This window comes from Amblyomma maculatum, chromosome 3, assembly GCF_055883805.1.
Source record: "Amblyomma maculatum isolate TAMU_Amacu chromosome 3, ASM5588380v1, whole genome shotgun sequence".
NCBI lineage: Eukaryota > Metazoa > Arthropoda > Arachnida > Ixodida > Ixodidae > Amblyomma > Amblyomma maculatum.
Window position 1 is genome coordinate 114,931,291 of NC_139346.1, and position 16,661 is coordinate 114,947,951.

The 16,661-nt window shown below is 47.5% G+C and overlaps 1 protein-coding gene across 2 annotated transcripts in view; it reads left to right on the forward strand.

Moving 5' to 3' along the window:
• Positions 1-16,263, forward strand: part of Atg1 (serine/threonine-protein kinase unc-51-like protein Atg1) — a 127,773-nt gene extending 111,510 nt beyond the window's left edge. Inside the window, exons 20-24 of one of the 2 annotated variants that reach the window (XM_084597908.1) lie at positions 514-642; positions 1,422-1,739; positions 5,133-5,246; positions 6,152-6,242; positions 11,608-16,263. In XM_084597908.1, the coding sequence (XP_084454034.1) occupies positions 514-642; positions 1,422-1,739; positions 5,133-5,246; positions 6,152-6,242; positions 11,608-11,681 (726 nt within the window). In that variant the 3' untranslated portion in view covers positions 11,682-16,263. Of the gene's footprint in view, positions 1-513; positions 643-1,421; positions 1,740-5,132; positions 5,247-6,151; positions 6,243-7,110; positions 9,663-11,607 lie in introns of those variants that run through there. The other variant, XM_084597909.1, reaches the window with a different exon arrangement.
• Positions 16,264-16,661: the final 398 nt, after the last annotated feature.

Consider the following 16,661-nt stretch of genomic DNA (forward strand, 5'->3'; position numbering starts at 1 on the left):
AAGCACAGTCTCCTGCATGTCTTGTGGAATATAGGGCTCAGAGGAGGAAAAAGAACCAAGAAACTACCATGGTAGTGCAGTGGTTAGGGCGGTCGACTGCTGCATGTGGGATCAAATCCCGTCTGCGGCGATTGCTTTTTGCCTCCATCAAAAAGCAAGGCACCCTTTGTGCCGTGTGATGTTAGTGCAAGTTACAGAGCCCTGGCCGAAATTTCCAGAGCCCTCCACTACGGAGTCACTCATAGCCCGAGTTGCTTTGGGACGTTAAACTGACAAGCCAAATCAAAAAGAACAGAGAGGCATGTTGACTTTGCCTCTCGCTGTTCTATTAAACTCCGGTGAATGATAGAGCAGGCTTCTTTAAGGTGTGTAAAATTATTTCACTAATTGCTCACATTTCTGACTCAGCTAGGATAAATCTGACGCAGATCTGACTGCCTCTGAAGTCTCTCTCTTACACAGCCGTTCATTACCGGCACCTGTCTGAGGTACTTGATGATCTTCCTTTTTCAGCGGGAGCACAATGAGACCCTGGCTAAGCTGCACTTTATTGACGCCCTGGTGGGTTGCATCGTGGAGCTGGCTCGCTCCAAGGCCGAGCCCCTGGCTGCAGCCCTCACCGAGTCAGTCTACTGGCGGCAGGTAGGCTGGCACTGCGTGAGCAATCGGCACCGTCCGCAAGCCAGGGCAAGCCAGGAAATGATGCCATGCTAACTATAATCACCTCTACCATTTAACTCGCCTGTCTTTGCCCGTCACTCCATTTCTTTGACTGGGGAGGCCGGGGTGGATCCCCAGGCCCACTTCCCTGTCATGGCAAGACGCGCTGTTGTACCACTCGTTGCTGTACTTTTAGATTGAACTTTTCGCTTGAAGGCGGTGCTATAGTGACACCGCCTGCTTGGTGCCACGGCATCGGTGAAAAAACTGCGCGAACTGCGCGTATAAATACCCTCTGAACGCACTCAGGGTACCACACGAGCACACAAGAAGACAAGGCCAAAATGGCAGCCAGTCCTCATGTGTGCTTTGTGGATCAGCTAAGGCTTGTCTTTTTTTGGTGCTCTATGAGGGCGCCACCTGCATGCTACTTTTTTCCCCTATTTAGATTATGGGACCCCGAGACAAAATCCTTGAACCTAAGCCAACTCCAGAGTTTTATACTTCCCTCGTTTTTTTTTGAAAAAAAAAAAAAAACTATCAGCCTAGATTTGAATAAATACAGTTACAGAAACCACTGCCAGCAGTGAGTGGGCATGAATGCAGCCAATCATGGTAGGCACTCTTGCTTTGTGTGCCAGGCGTGAAACGCAGAGCATGATGAAGTAAACGTGCTTCTAACCATTGCATTGTTGACTGCTGTCCCTGTACTATCCATCCGTGCTTGAGGACTTGTCTGGTCCTCCTCCTCATGTCTGCAGTGCTGCACGTCCCCGGAGGAGCAGGTGGCGAGGGCACTGGGCGAAGGCCACAGGCGGGCAGAGCAGCTGGTGCTGTACGTACGGGCCGTGCAGCTGCTGGCATCGGCACTGAACCTGGCGCGGGACCAGGTGGCCCAGCGGCGGCTGCGAGCATCATCCAGCGTGCGGCAGCTGCTGCGTGGCATGCAGCAGACTCTGCACCGGTGCATGGACTGCTGCCGCCGACTGTCTCAACAAGGGGTGCTGCAGGCTGGCGGTTCATCGGCGCCACCACCACTGACGGCCGATCGGCTGCTCTACAATTATGCCATCGACATGGTGAGCTGCCCTGGCTTGCCACCTGCCGAGTGCTTAGGGATGGTAGAATGGGGCGATAGGTGCTAGGCAAGCACTGCATGTTATTAAAGGTCCCCAGAAAGGGGTCACCAAGAAGGGTAAACAACGCCATAACACTCATAGTTATTGAACCACCCATCATTCTCCCGCAGAAATTTTCGATCTAGCTTCTGCAACACCAGAGATATCGGCGATTAAAAATGACCCTTCCAATTTTCCCTCTCAACTCGTATGCCGAAGGGAGCCATAAAAAAACAAAGAATACAAGCAAGTTCAAAGCTCCGCCCAGACATACGTCACTTCGACGAACTTCCGGTTGCCACGCGCTCGCTCGCTGGCGTACTGGGCGTACTCCGTCAACCCGTCCTCGCTTGCACACGCCTGAGGAGTTCGCCAGTTCGCGCAGTGTAACCGCGAACCCGTGGTTATCCTATGTTACACGGCGGACCAAACCATGGTTGCACCACTAACCGCGGTTACCGCAAACTGAGCTTGACGACCTCGGTTTGCGTCGTTAACCGAGGTTATGACGGCGTCTGTTGACGGAAGCTACTCGTCGGCGCCCGAGTGCGCGAAACGTACGAGCGGGTCTGCTTCACAAAGTTATTCATTTGCCCACTATATCACGTTTAAAGATCGATGTATAGATTATGGTGCTGCCCGACGTCTTCGATTACGGCCGACAGCGCAGTGACTGCGTACTGAAGCCTTGTCGTGCCTACAGTATCGTTTGAACGGCTTGTTGTTGAGCAGAACGCCAAAAAATACGCGGCCTTAGCTATGACAGTACACGAGTTTGCAACGCTTGCAGCACGGGATGCCGCGAGCAGGCTGAGGTACGTTACACAGTTACCGCAGGGGTGGAACGTGCGAGCGCGGCGAACGCCGGCGCCGTGCGTGACCGTCCCTAGTCGTCGCTAGGCCTATTGTTTCGCTTCGAAGCCGCGGCGGTCGACGCTTTGGAACATGATCAACGCTGTCGTAAATCGTCTACTTATGAAACTGCCTTATAGTGATTCCTATCCTGCCATAGTAAAATAATTATAGGATTAACTCTGCCGACGCATTAATCGCAGAGCTAGTGCGAGCAGATCGGATCAGCCGAAATGCACCAGTGGCAGCTGGCTTGAGCAGAAACTAGCTTGTATCACGGCTATCGCTCTTACCAGCAATTTGCTGCTGGTCAGCGATCCTCACGAGGGCTTCATACTTGATGTTCGGCTCAATATTCCAGACGCCAACAAATTTTAGCACGCTGTATTTCGGACATCGGTGCTAACGATCCGCCGTGTGGTTCGCGAACGGAATGCGGAAGGAGGGGCCACAGCAGTGAGGTTTACGGCGGTCAAGGAGGTGCTGCCATCGTGCGGTGCTTGACCGTGCTGTTGAAGCCTCGTCGGACGACACTCCGATACTCCTGAAACCACTTTATATAAATAAGATATTTGTAAATGCAGCTTTGTTCTGCCGATCCCTGCGTCGCTTCGGTTGTTGCACTTGATGGGCAATGGCCACCTAACCGATAAGGGCGGCGAGCTGTAACAGCCCGCACAGAGTTCGAGCAGCGTACGAGCAGACGACTTTCGCAGCTACCGGAAGTGTGTTCGTGACGTCATGGTTGCAGTGACCGCAGCGAATGGCAGCTTCTAGCAGCTTCTAGCAAGCCTTGCCAGTCAACCGACCCGTGACGTCACGGGATTAGGAAATAGTTCCATGCGACACCGCCAAGCGACATTTCCTCTGCCCGCGAATTTCAAAAAACGCTGTTTTTAAAAATTAATAATAAATCGCTGGCTTTGTTCCAAGGATTTATACTTTGCGTTAATGCTCAAAAGGATGTGTTCTACACACTGAACACGTTTATCAGTGGTTTCTTGGGGGCCGTTTCCGTGGACCTTTAAAGTGAAAGCCTTACTTGGCTCATGGTGAAAATCTCGCGTGAGCGAGATCTTTCTGTGAGATCCGCCAGACTCTGCGGGATATCGGCAGGGTTATGTCCAATCTTTAAGAAAAATAGTGGTAGTCAGTGATGGTTGAAGTCATAAAATGATAGTGAGGATAGTGACAGTGGTGACAATAGTGACAGTTGATGACGATGACAGTGATCATGATAAATATAGTTAATTTAATTACTTATATATAAGTGACCGATAGGGGCAGTTGGTGTAGACACATAGTGATAATCAGTGATGAGAAACAGAGGGACACTCTCTCTTCTCTCTCTAAAAAAAAAAGGGGGAGGGCTATTTCTCAGAGGGAGAGAGAGAAGGAGAGGGCGCTATTTCATAGAGAGAAACTTTCTCCCTCTCTCTCTTTTTTACCAGGCCCTGACATCTGTGCACTGAGAGCGTTGCGGGATTTTTACTTGTAAACTGCAGACTCTGTTTTAGCACCAGCTTTGTAGGGACAGCATCCTGCAGACTTGTTTTGTGAAAACCGTTTTTGAGGATACGTCTTTGTCTGACTGATCTGGTGGAAATGCCGAGGAGGTAGCTGCTTGTCTGTAAACCTAAGCGTCGTGTTTCATGGGCAAATTTTGAGCGAGTGCATACCAGAGAGAGAGAGAGAGCAGCAGTGTTTCTTGGTTCTTTCTCTCAGCCCCTTGTGGCACTGATGGCCACAATGATGGCCATGCGGCTGTGGTGGTCACATTCATGGGACATGCTAACTACTTTCTTACTTGACCACAATTATGTCAGCAGTTCTCGCTGGTGACGACAATCCTTTGGTCCATCCATGTCTCAGCAGTGTGACAGTTGATTGCGGGTACTTTCTCTCTACTTTGTTGCTTACAGTTATATTTTTCTCACGCTCAAAGGTGGGAGTGTGCTGAGCAATTTGCCGAGTGTACACTAACAGACCCACCTGTGAGTGGGCTTATATGGAGCTTACTTTATTCGGTCTGTTGACCTTTCGACGGGGGTGCTTGGCACCTTGGATTTGACTGTAGAGCATAGCTTAAGGCTGCAGGAACGGCGTTGAGATATGGTGAATTGACAGGCCACTATAATAATAGTGTGAAGTTAGCAGAACTGAACTGCTTTCACAATATGCCGAGAAGCCGTGATGTCTTCGCTTTCATCCTCGGCATGCATCCGTGCAATAAAGAGTGCGCAGACGGATGATCCCTGAGAAGATGAAATAAAGAAATGCCCAAATGTAATTTCAGTCACTAGCCTTCTAATGAAACTGTTGAATTTAAGTAGTTAGGGTACAGTCGCTTCCAAAGTAAGGTCAAGAAAGAGAAGGGAGGCGGGCCTTGCAGTTAGTAAGTTCTTGAGGAATTGCAAAGCACTGCAAGCCATTTGAGAGTTTGGATGAGCCCAGTCTAAGAAGTACTGTTCCAAGTCAACTTTGACCTCTTCCCCCTTTCAGTGCCAGACTGCTGCTATGGGTGAGCTGTACGTCCACACAGAGGAGTACACGGGTGCCCTCGATGGCACATCGAGTGAGCACAGCCGAGAGGCAGTCACCGCCACTCTCACTGAGGCAAGTGTACCACCAACGCCACTCTTGTGCATGTGCTGCCGAGAACAAGCCTCTTCATAGCATTGCTTTTATTTTATCTTTTTTTTTTTTATTGTACTGTCATGTTCTTACCCGTTGCTTGCAAATCGTTAGGCCTGTGTGAAGAGTGCTTTTTTTTTTTGCTAGCTAAGAAGATTGATCAGTGTGTTCATGCGTGCAGTACTTTGGAAACACTGTTCGCTTGAGGCGAATACTTTGAAGATTTCGAATAGCCAACATTTGGATCGAATTTAAGATTGAATACTGCACTGCCGCAAAGAACGCTCAAATTTATTCTGCATTCACTTAGGGTCTGTATGCTGAGTTTGCATCATTATCGAACGCGTCGCTATCTCCCCTACTTCGAGTCTTCTGATTGGTGGAATGGCCGGAACGAGATATCGCTACCACTTCAGGTTCCGGCATTATCTTGAATCGGACAACTCGATATTGGGGTGATTTTAACACTTTCAGCAATGGCACAGTCTCGAAATACGGACCTAGGTCTGCTAATCATGCTACAGAGCAAATAAGTTTGCCAGAGAAGTAACGTGACTGTGGGTGGTGACGAGGTGTAGGTAGTTGAAAAACATTGAAAGGGTTAATGGACACCTTAGTTATACGATTTTAAAAAAATGGGAAAAATTAGTCGTATATAGCTCACACTAAAAGTGTACAAGTGTCATTTCCTTGTCTCTTGTGCGGCTATCAAATTTGCTATATTTTTGCATTTTACTAAAAAGAAAAGAGAAAGAGAGAGTGGGTTCTGCAATACCTTTTGGAGCTAGTTTGGCAGCACCCCAGCCAAGAAGGTGAAAAAAAATGTAGTTAGAGCTGACCTGAATGTCTAGTTTATATCCTTTTTTTCTTTTTTTCCACTGATGCAGTGCTTCAGGCGTTACCAGACTGCCCAGATCCTGCTGCACAGCTTGGCGCAACAAGTGGAGAATGATTCAGACAGGGCACTGCTCAACCGATGTAAGTCTGCTGCCTTCCTGTGCCTTGTGTTCTAAGGCGAAAGCCTTTCTTGGCTCTTCAGTGTCACGCACAGGAAGTGACTGTCCTCTGCGGAATGTGTGGCCAAATGACAGATCCAAAGCCAATTCAACACAGTCTGCATAACGATACACCGAATTCAGTCATGATTGCTTGGCTATAATGGCTGAATGACAAATGCGTAATGACTGGCCACATTAGTGGTAGCCCAAATCCAATCCAGAATCCACATAGCAAGCCAATACCAAATTCAGTCATGATTAATTGGCTGTAATGCATTAATGACGATACATAACGACTTGCAACATTAGTCACAGCCCTAATCCAAGTCGACCAACAACGTAATCCAGAATCCACATAAGCCAACCAACGCTAACACAAGACGCCCCTGTATCCTTTCGCATTACCGCATGTAAGGAGATGCAAAAGAACTCATACAATTTTTCGCTGTGGTTATTTTTGTGCACACACAAAAAGCGATCATTGAATGTGGGCATCTTTCAACATTGATTCCTGATTGACCGCTGCTTAGGCCTTTTATTAGTTTGTGATCCTGCAGCTTTGCTAACACTCAGTTACCGTTGAAATCTGATGCTGGTGGTCATCAGACCATGAGCAACGAGCGCTCAGTCAGAAAGAGTTCATTGCAGCGAGGCTGTCTTCTGAAAGCGCGCTGAATGAAGGGACTTTAGTGAAGGCTTCCTTGGTGGTTCCTCAGTGTAAGGCAGCTCCACAGCTACCTTCGTGCATTCTTTCACTGCTTCGCGCACTGAACGCGCGCTTTCCCCCACTGCTGCTTCACATGATGCTCATTTCCGCATGCATGCACATTGTCACGCTGTTGCCTAAGCTTCTTGCAGGTGGGGACACACAATCGTGATGTGAACACAGTTGGAAGAAAATGGCAGGCAGCATGGATGGACACCATCAGCCTGTTGGTGTTGCTAGACTGCATCAAGCTTTGCACTTGTCAGCAATGATATATTGCATTGCGTAAACAAAATTAGCACAAAATGTCCACTCATCTCTGTATTAGCACCTCAGTTTAGAAATTTTGCAACAAACTGCCTTGAATAAAAGAATTCACATGAAACTGTGTGGCATCCCCTTTGAACCGACATATGCAGCAAGTGGAGAAATATGGGAGAGGCTTTCGCCCTGCAGTGGGTATAATCAGGCTGATGATGATGATGATGCAGCATCCGTTACTTAGCTTGTGAAAGGGCTGATTTTGCGGTTGAGGAGAGCTTTCAGGGTGAGGAGCATTGAAGGTTCTTCAGGTAAGGAGCTTTCTAAGGAAGTGGTCAAAGGAGAAAAGTGAAGTCTTAGGTTTTGGGCCTGATACTTTCCCAGTGAACTGAGAGCTTTAGTTTTGTAGTCTGTGCATAACAAGCAGTACTAATTTTTCACGGTGGAGAACACAGCCATCAGCGCTGCTGGCCCAATGCTTAAAGCCACGTTCAGACTACGTGCGCATCCGTCGTAAGTATCGTATTTGTCACAGTGCGCATAGCGGCTGGAACTCCCATTTACGTAGCTTGCGACTGCGCATGTTCACACTGGGCCGTTCGATAAGATACGTTTTTTACGACCGGCCAATCAGCGCTGTCAGCATGGCGCCAGTTAGCAAATGGCTGAATAGCGGAGGCCAGGGCTCTTCAAGCTCAAAATGAGCGTATCATCATCTGTGCGCTCAATCTATGTAGACAAATAATAGAAGAATATGGGTTTGCCAAATCTTCGATAGCGCATGCCTGTCCGCGTGGTCTGACAGTTGTCTTGCACTCCAGCTACCATCCTCGCGCTTCCCCAATACTGTCTTTGCAAATGTCTGATGCTGCCACCCCGCAACACTCAATCAGAGGAGCAAAGCAGCATGTTTCTTTGTTTTTTTTGTTTTGTTTTTTTTTTTCAACAACCCCCGTTCGCATGTAGTTCCGGCTTGCGGTCCACCTGCATCCCTGTTTGCAATTTTACTAGTGCCCCGGAGCGCTTTTGAAGACGGGCCGGGGCGACGGCTCAAAGATTGTACTACTGACTCCAAACAATGAGCCGGGGCACGCGGCAGACACGGAAACGTCCGCAGAACCTCGTCTCCCCTTGGAAGACGCTGTTTTCTTTTTCTCTTTTGCGGTGAGCTTCTTTCAAATTTCGATGAGTCCTCGCCAGCTCCGTTCTGCGCCCCAACTGCAGCGTCGCTATGCATTGGCCTTTCACTGCAGGCCAACTGTTCCCTCACTTGTCAACGGAGCCGATGGGCTGCTAAAATGCACTGGGATGAAGCGGGCGTCCCCCGCCTCCATAACCTCACTTTTCTAAACTAAGGAAGAATTTGCTTGTTGAGAGCTTGTTTGCACATGGAAAAAAGGGATTGAAAAACCTCTGACTGCTTTGACTCAGCGCACTGGCAATTTGCAGCCAGGCATCGTTTTGCACTTATCTCTGTGTGATTTCTGCTACTGGTAGTAGAGAGCCGGCCTCTGCTGAACTTTTTTTATGAGAGGCTGATAATTCCACAGCAAAGAAGATTCCGCACTGCACATGATCAAGCTGCGGACAGACACAATCACTGACACTACACCAATAACACCAGTGAGCCGAGACACTGCAGCAGAGTAGGAGCGTTAGGTGATGTCGCCTACCATATTTTCCGGTGTATAAGTCGCACCTTTGTATAAGTCGCACGCCCCTCCAAACGGCAGCTTTTCCGAAAAACACATATATAAGTCGCACCGGTGTATAAGACGCACCTGTTCACTCAGTAGAAAACTCTTTGAGGATCGCGCTGTTAGAAAGTGCGACGAAAATAAACGATTGCGGCGGCCGCCGCATATGCACATACCGTATCTCGTGATGGGCAGTGCTGACACACGTGCATATACCGTCCAAAGTCCAGACAATACTTTTTCAAAAATGTTTTATTTTCATACATATATATGGTATGTATGGTACGCGTATGGTACTCACAGACGGCGTTTAGGCAAACCCATCAAAGCCTTCTTCCTCCGAGTCGCTGACAAATAATTCAGCAACTGCAGGTGGGAGTTCCTCTGCAGGCGCATCGCTGTCTTCAGACTCGCTGGTGTCCACTTTGCCGTCAGCATCGTCACCACTCGCGAACGGGATCAGCCAAGCCTTTGTGAACCCGGCTACTACTGTTTTTTTGGAAACGGAGTCCCAAGCATCGGCGACCCATTTGGCTACGTCTCCAAACGTCGCGAGTCTCATACGTCCTGTTTTAGTAAAGCTGTGGTCCCCCTCGGACATCCACGACTCCCACAAGCGTCGCAGAACCGCTTTAAAGCTGCGGTTCACAGAAATGTCAAGTGGCTGCAGCATCTTCGTCATGCCGCCGGGTATGACCACTGGGACGCAGTTCTTCACACTGATTTTTTTTTTTTAATGAAATCTGTGATGTGCGCCCGCATGCTGTCCATCACAAGCATTCCTTTGCTCACGTGAAAAAATCCGTCAGGTCGGCGCCAAAAACACTGATCAAGCCACACACTCATCATGTCTTCGTCCATCCAACCTTTAGCATTGGCCTGTATCACCACAGCAGGAGGAAAGCAGTCTTTTGGTAGCGTCTTGCGCTTAAAAATTAGCATGGGAGGCAGCTTCGTACCGTCCGCGCAACAGGCGAGAACAACGGTGAAGTGCAATTTTTCATGGCCAGTTGTTCTCACCGTTATTGTTTTTTCCCCTTTCTCGGTGACGCTTCTCCCAAGGGGAATATTGAACGTAAGCGGGACTTCGTCCATGTTGACAATGTGGCTCGCGCTGATGTTCTCGTTCACAATTTCTTCCTTTACAGACGCACTGAAGTTATCCAGTTGTTCTTGAAAGTTGTCGGGGAGCTTCTGGCACACTGTCGTCCGCGCTCGCATCACCAACTTGTTCCGCCGCATAAAGCGGAAGCACCACGACGGATTTCCCTTAAATCCAACAGTATTCATCTCTGTTGCAAGGGTCTTCGCCTTGAGACGCAGCTGCACTGTCGATAGCCCCCTGCCTTCGGCTCGTTGCTCTAGGACCCATGCACGCAGACGATGCTCAAGCTCCGGCCAGCGCGCCTTCTTGCCGCGGTTGGCCTTCTTGGTCGACCTTATTGTCTGGAGCACGCTGGTGGCTTTGCGCCAGTCCCGGATCATTTTCTCACTAACGTCAAACTGCCTTCCTGCAGCCCGGATCCCATGCTGCTGTGCGAATTCAACTGCACGCAGCTTGAATTTCGCGTCGTAACTTTTTCGCCTCGCAGGCGGCGTCATGGTTAGCGAGAAATCAGACACGACAGATGCACGGCACGCCATACACGCTGGAACGATCAGTGCAATGAAAATGCCGAGGAAGATGCCATGGCGGACGGAAGTGACGCAGCGGAAGCAGCTCAAAAATTAAAATTTGTATTTTTGTATTCGCGAGCTACCATTTTAAAATTAACAACACATTTTCCTCCTTCAGACAAAAACTGCCTATTAGAATGTGCCGCATTTTGTTTTGCAAGTCAATTTTGAGTTTCTTCCGAAATGTAGTTACTGTGCGCAGCAGAAGGTGGCGCGCGATCGTCATCATCATCATTTTTCTGGCTAGGGCGCATGCCTGCGCCCACCATGTAATTTTTTTTTAATTGTTGTGTTTAACGTCCCGCAGTGACATTGGCTATGAGGGACGCCGTAGTGGTGGGCTCCAAATTAAATTATGCTACCTGGGTCTCTTAGCGTGTGCTGATGTCACGAAGTACACAGGCACCTTTCGCCCGCCGCGGCCCGGATTTATTCCATACATAAGTCGCACCGATGGATAAGACGCACCGACGAAAATTTTAGAAAAAAACCGCGACTTATACACCGGAAAATACGGTACTAGCTGGTCTGCACGCAAAATCTTGAAGGACCGGAAGCCCCGTGACCGGAAAGGGAAAACCGAAACGGCTGTGCGCATTGGTCGCGTGTAACAGATGTATCTGTGCTAGTCGTAAAAGTTGCGGGTCTTCCTACATTTACGCCCACGCTAGCTGCGGATTTTGTGCATTTTACGCTCAATGCGACAGCAGTCTGAACAGACACGTTAGGCTTTTTGCGCTTACGCTTACGATCCTTACGAACGATCCGTGCGTTGCACACGTACTCTGAACACGGCTTAATAAGCAAAAAGAAAGGCCAGACAAACTTAATGGGAAGTCAGAGAAGTTAGTTACGAAGCAGTTTTGGAAATACTTCGTATTGTTGGTACGCATGGTACAAAAAAAAGAAAGACGTGACCTTCACCATCACTGGGCTCACACATTGTTGGTGTTGTTGGTCCAAACAGTGCACTGATGCACATCTTTTGCGTTTGTACATTTCAGACAAGGATGCGGTGGAAAAGCGTCTCTACGTGCTGCAAAGCGAGGGCCTCGTGTGCGCTTACGACTCGACCTGAGGAGGGGGTGCCTCGCTGCCTCCTCGTCACACTTCCATCCTCTTCTCACTGGCGTGCTTCGTGCTGCTGCTGCTGTTGCTACTGTGACAGCCGGATGGCTCCATCGCCCTTCATTTAATGCCTCACTTGTTTTGTGCCTGCCACCTTCATTTTAATTCCTGGTTGTTTGGAGGAGAGCTGGCCTTCTTCACAAACTCGTCACATCTTAGCCATTCACTCCATCGGTCATGTCCATTTCTTCTGCTTTTATTTCGCTGATGCACACACATCTTTTATACCCCCCCCTTTCCTTATTAAGAGTAAGAGAAAAAAAAAAATCCTGCACAATGCAGCGTCCTTCTCGTACTGCTGCTCTGAATTTGCACTGCGAGAAATTCTTGCCTGCTGAAAAACGAGCCAACTAATTAATATAAGGATGGATTTCATGCTTTTAACCATGCTCTGCACACTGTTATGACCTTTTTTTGTTGTTCTGCACTTTTGTTAAATGCCAAGCTTTGGCCACTCGCTTGTTTCACTCTCGCTGCTGCGAGTGTTCCGCGGTGTTTGCAATCAAACAGCCTCTTAAACCGTCAGTCTTTTTTTACGGACTGTTCGCAATAAAAGAAAGGTAACTGTAAAAGGAGGCAACCTTTATTTGGCAGCTTAGTTGCAACAGTCAAAACTGTGCAACCGAGACTGGAGTGTCGCACAAAGATCCCCTCCTCGCTCAGCGCATCGTTGGGTCCCTGTTTTCTCTGCCTTCTGTGTTCCACTAGCACCCGAGTTACAGTGCCCTGCCACCCTCCCGTCTCCGAATAATTTATTTTCCGCACTTATCTTATTTGTTTTTTTTTTTTCTCCCCTGCCTCGACTCCGGACCGATGTTGGGGGTAACTTGTGATAATCCCTTACGCGCATGCGGCAAGGCTGATTCTGCCGGGCACTTTGACGAGTGCAGTAGCCATCTGTGGACCAAGCTGTGCGTGTCTAAGGGGGTCATAACCTCCGCAGGCTGCCAGCTCCTCTCCACCCTTCTCCCTCCCCTAACGCCCGTGCTTTTCACCGCTGCCGCGTTGACTAGTCAGATAGCTTGAGTGAGATGAACAGAAGATGACGCAGGTGATGAATGCTGAAATGATGTGCATTCCTAGCCCGAGTCCGTGGGGCTGCTAGTAACTGTGTGGCTCGGGTCTCATTCTTTTTGAATTCTGTTGGTGATTTTCCTTTCTGTTTCCTCATCAAGTATTCGGCCATTTGGTTTTGTCTCTGTGGCATCTAGCTGCTGCAGGGACGGAATTTCTATCGTCCTCCAAGCCTGCCGCAAGGTATTTGTAGCATTGGCGGTTAAAGCTGGAATCATGTTTTGCGTAGCTGGAACTAGGATCTTTTACCCCATTTGTTTGTGTAGAGGCAGTCCCAGACTTTTCGTCGTTTAGTTTGTAGATTTATTTAAACCGACTGAAAAGCAGCTACCGAAGCTTTCAGTGTTATCTTTCGAGCCTATCGGTTATGCCCTATGGCTTTTGGCATCATTGGGCGTGAGACAGGAAGTGAGACTTGTGTTGTGTCTTTTGGTGCATTGTGTTGAGTCTGTTTGATTGAGAGGAAGAATTATTTTCACCACAGAATGTGTGCACTTACGATCTGATGGCTGTTAAAAAATGGCTTTTTTTTTTCGCTATTGAGGAGTTAACATAACAGAAACAAAGTACTTTTAAATTTTTTTTTTGAGAGGCATTTGTGCTTTCTAGCATGCCTCCTGTGCACAGCTTAAAAGACGGGGCTGTGAATGTTCAAGTGGCTGGCATCAAGATGTCCTTGTCAGAATTGAAGTAGACTGTGTGACAATCCTGTCCGTTATGTGGATTGAGGTCCAATTTCATAGAGGAGCTGCTTTGGGCGATCTTGGAAAGGAAGTGCTCCGAGCAAATGAGGTGTGGCGTGAAGGCTTTCTTATGGCGATGTTGCTGCTGTTTTTTAAAGTGCTATGGCACTATGCAGACTAGGGTTCGCCCGAGTTTTAAGGGTTATTTTAGAGCGAGGCTTTGAAAAAGAAACACATAAAAAAACAACAACAAAGACCCCGCATTGTGTTTTAATGAGTGTGCAAGGTTTTATGCCGTTGTTTCACTAGCACAAGCTACGAAATGTTGGGGAATATGATGGGAGCACCCGTGTACATTGTAATCGCACTGAACACAGTATTTACCCCATTATATACGAAATAGAAGAAAAAAAAGAAAAAAAAAAGTTTTGTCCTAAACACATTCTGCCATTTATTTCTGCCTTTTTATCCCCACTCCTCTTGCATGCTTCATTTTTTCTTTTGAGAGAGTACAAGGTTCCTGAAGAGTGGCAAAGTGTGTGGATGATATACATACCATATACCAAAGTGTAATAATTGCATGTCTTGCAATTGGTGCGTCGCACTCTTTCTGTCTTGAAAGTGCCTGTTTCATTTGTTCAGCGAATTTTAGTGTGTATGATGTACGTTATATGCAGTTGTGTCATTTTTCCATCCTCCTAAGTGTATCGTCCCTTTTCGTTGGCCTTCCGTCTTTTGTTCGATAGCCGCACAATATGACTGTGCTTAGTGTTAGGGTGCTCAGCAGAGACGAGTACTTGATGAGGGAGAGAGCCGTGGTGTCGACGGGTACTCAAGGCACAATGCTGGGCCATCGTAGTGTGTAATCCTCGAAAGTCGCTTAGAAGCTGTGCAGTAGTATAAAGTGATAGCGACCTTGCATTGTTTTCAGCTCGCCAGCCAGCAGTCCTAGAAATTGCAAGACGCTCGCTAGAGGGTTTTATTTCAGTCTGCACAAGAGGCACCTTCTTGCTTCCCATTTTTCACTATTCTTAATGCCTTTAGCCTTTATTCACATGTATGCGTCGAGCTCTCTAGTATGTGGAAGCTGTTTACCTCGTCACCCATCTCATTTAGCGAACATGGGGCTGTACCAGAATGACCTTTGTTGTGCTGCGTGTCGTCTTAGTGCTCCTGTTTTGTTCTCAGAGTAGAAGTCAATTCTGGCAGTGTCTTTTTATGTCTGTGCTAGATGAGCCTAGCGTGCAGAAACTCCTTTATGACTCCGCTTGTTATATATACCTATGGAAACAGCACGATTTTAATGCAGGCGGGTACCTTTTGGAAAGCGTAGAAAGGATGAAACAAACAACAACAAAAAAAAAAAGATGCTGTAGGCTGTTTGTTTGTGAATGTCTTGGAAGTGTTGTGATAATTCCTTTTCTGCTAAAATATATATACTATATATAATACTGTATAAATAATGCAAATGGTTGTGCATCACTAGAACTGTAGGGCATCGCCGATGCTGACGGTAGAGGGGGGGAAAAGAAAGAAGCTATGAATTCATGCCATGTGGCCTTTTTTTCTTTGGCATTGAAGGCGTTGCATGCTTAGTAGAAATGCTGCCAGACTGTCGCTTTGTGAACGGGCTTCACTGTTGGTGGGGCCAGCCATTGTCACCGGAGTGGTTTGTCGACTCCCGCGCCATTGTGTACGACACAGCGCCTCCTGCATTGACATGTGCTGTCCAAGGTAGTCTCTTTCAGCAAAGTGATTTCTTTGTTTTAGAATGCGAGTTCAGCTAGCCGGCCTAGAGAGGTAATGGTTAGCTGCCCTTTGTTGCCAATTCCTTCAGAGTGTATGTTTGCGGTACTGCCACCTGTATGCACACTGGTTTTGTACGAACGCCTCCTGCATTGACATGTGCATTGACTGTCTAAGGTAGTCTCTTTCAGCGAAGTTTTTTTTGGTTTTAGAATGCGAGTTCAGTGAGCCGGCCTAGAGAGGTAATGGTTAGCTGCCCTTTGTTGCCAATTCCTTCAGAGTTTGCGGTATTGCCACCTATGTGCACACTGGTTTTGTACGCTTTCCCTTTGAAATAGTCTTTTGGGAAACTGGTTGAGTTTTTTTTTTTGTTTGCTGTTGTCTGCTTTTCTTCCCAGTCATTACTGTGCATGCAATGGAATTGCCACCCTGTTAATTTAATTCCTCTGCCCACCCCTGGTGTAACAAAACGGCTGGCCTTTATGAATAGTGGTGCCTGTTCAAGTTGGTTAGAAAGGTAGAGCAGAAAAAGTGTGTGTATGTGTGCGAGTCGTTTGTGTCTAGTGGCGAGAGGTGTGGAGCAGCTTTATCTGTGCTGCAACTGTACATAGCTGTGTATACATGCATCATTGAACACTGTACATAGGCTTTGTTGGCTGCCGCGTGAACACACATGCGTGTACTGGTCCAGAGTGCCAGCATGCTTGTCGGACTGGGCAAACCCAGCTGTGGCAAGCGCGTCTCCTGAGCATCTGTTTTTTTTTTTTTTTTTCTTGTGTGGACTACTTTTGTCATAGTGTGTGTGCATTTACTGACTGTGTGCATGCCGTCTTGCAAACTGTACTGTAGCATGCTTTTGAGCTGTACCTTTTATTGTTCTTGTTTTTTTTTTCTTGTCTTTCCTTGGTTGCCTTGGAAGCTTGTACTTTATTCCCGCTCGAGGAGCAGAAGGCAAAAAAAGTATAAAACCCTCAAAAACAATTGATCCTGTACAGTCGTTTGTAATAAAGAGTTTGTCCGCTGCCTGTAGCCTTCAGTGTTATGTCTTTAATTCTCTTGGTCAGTGAACCATTTGCATGTGTTGGAGGCACCACGAAGAGCCTGTAAAACTCAGCTTCTTGACTCACTCTCTTTTGTAGTTTGTCGTTCATTATGACTTGTGTTGTTAGAAAATTAATAAATGCATAATTTATACTAAATTGGGGGAGGAGCATACTGCATACAGCCTTGTATTATTGCATTTTCTGCATCTGAGCCCAGTCATGGGATTCTTCAAGATGTGAATTTCGTGACTCCGCTGCACTGCGGGATGTTTGTGCACGTTAAGAGCATTGACTAGTCGAAACTTATCTGGAATCTTGTAGTACATCATTCCATATGTCGCACATCATCTGTTTAATCATTTAGATTGTCTGTTTTACATATTG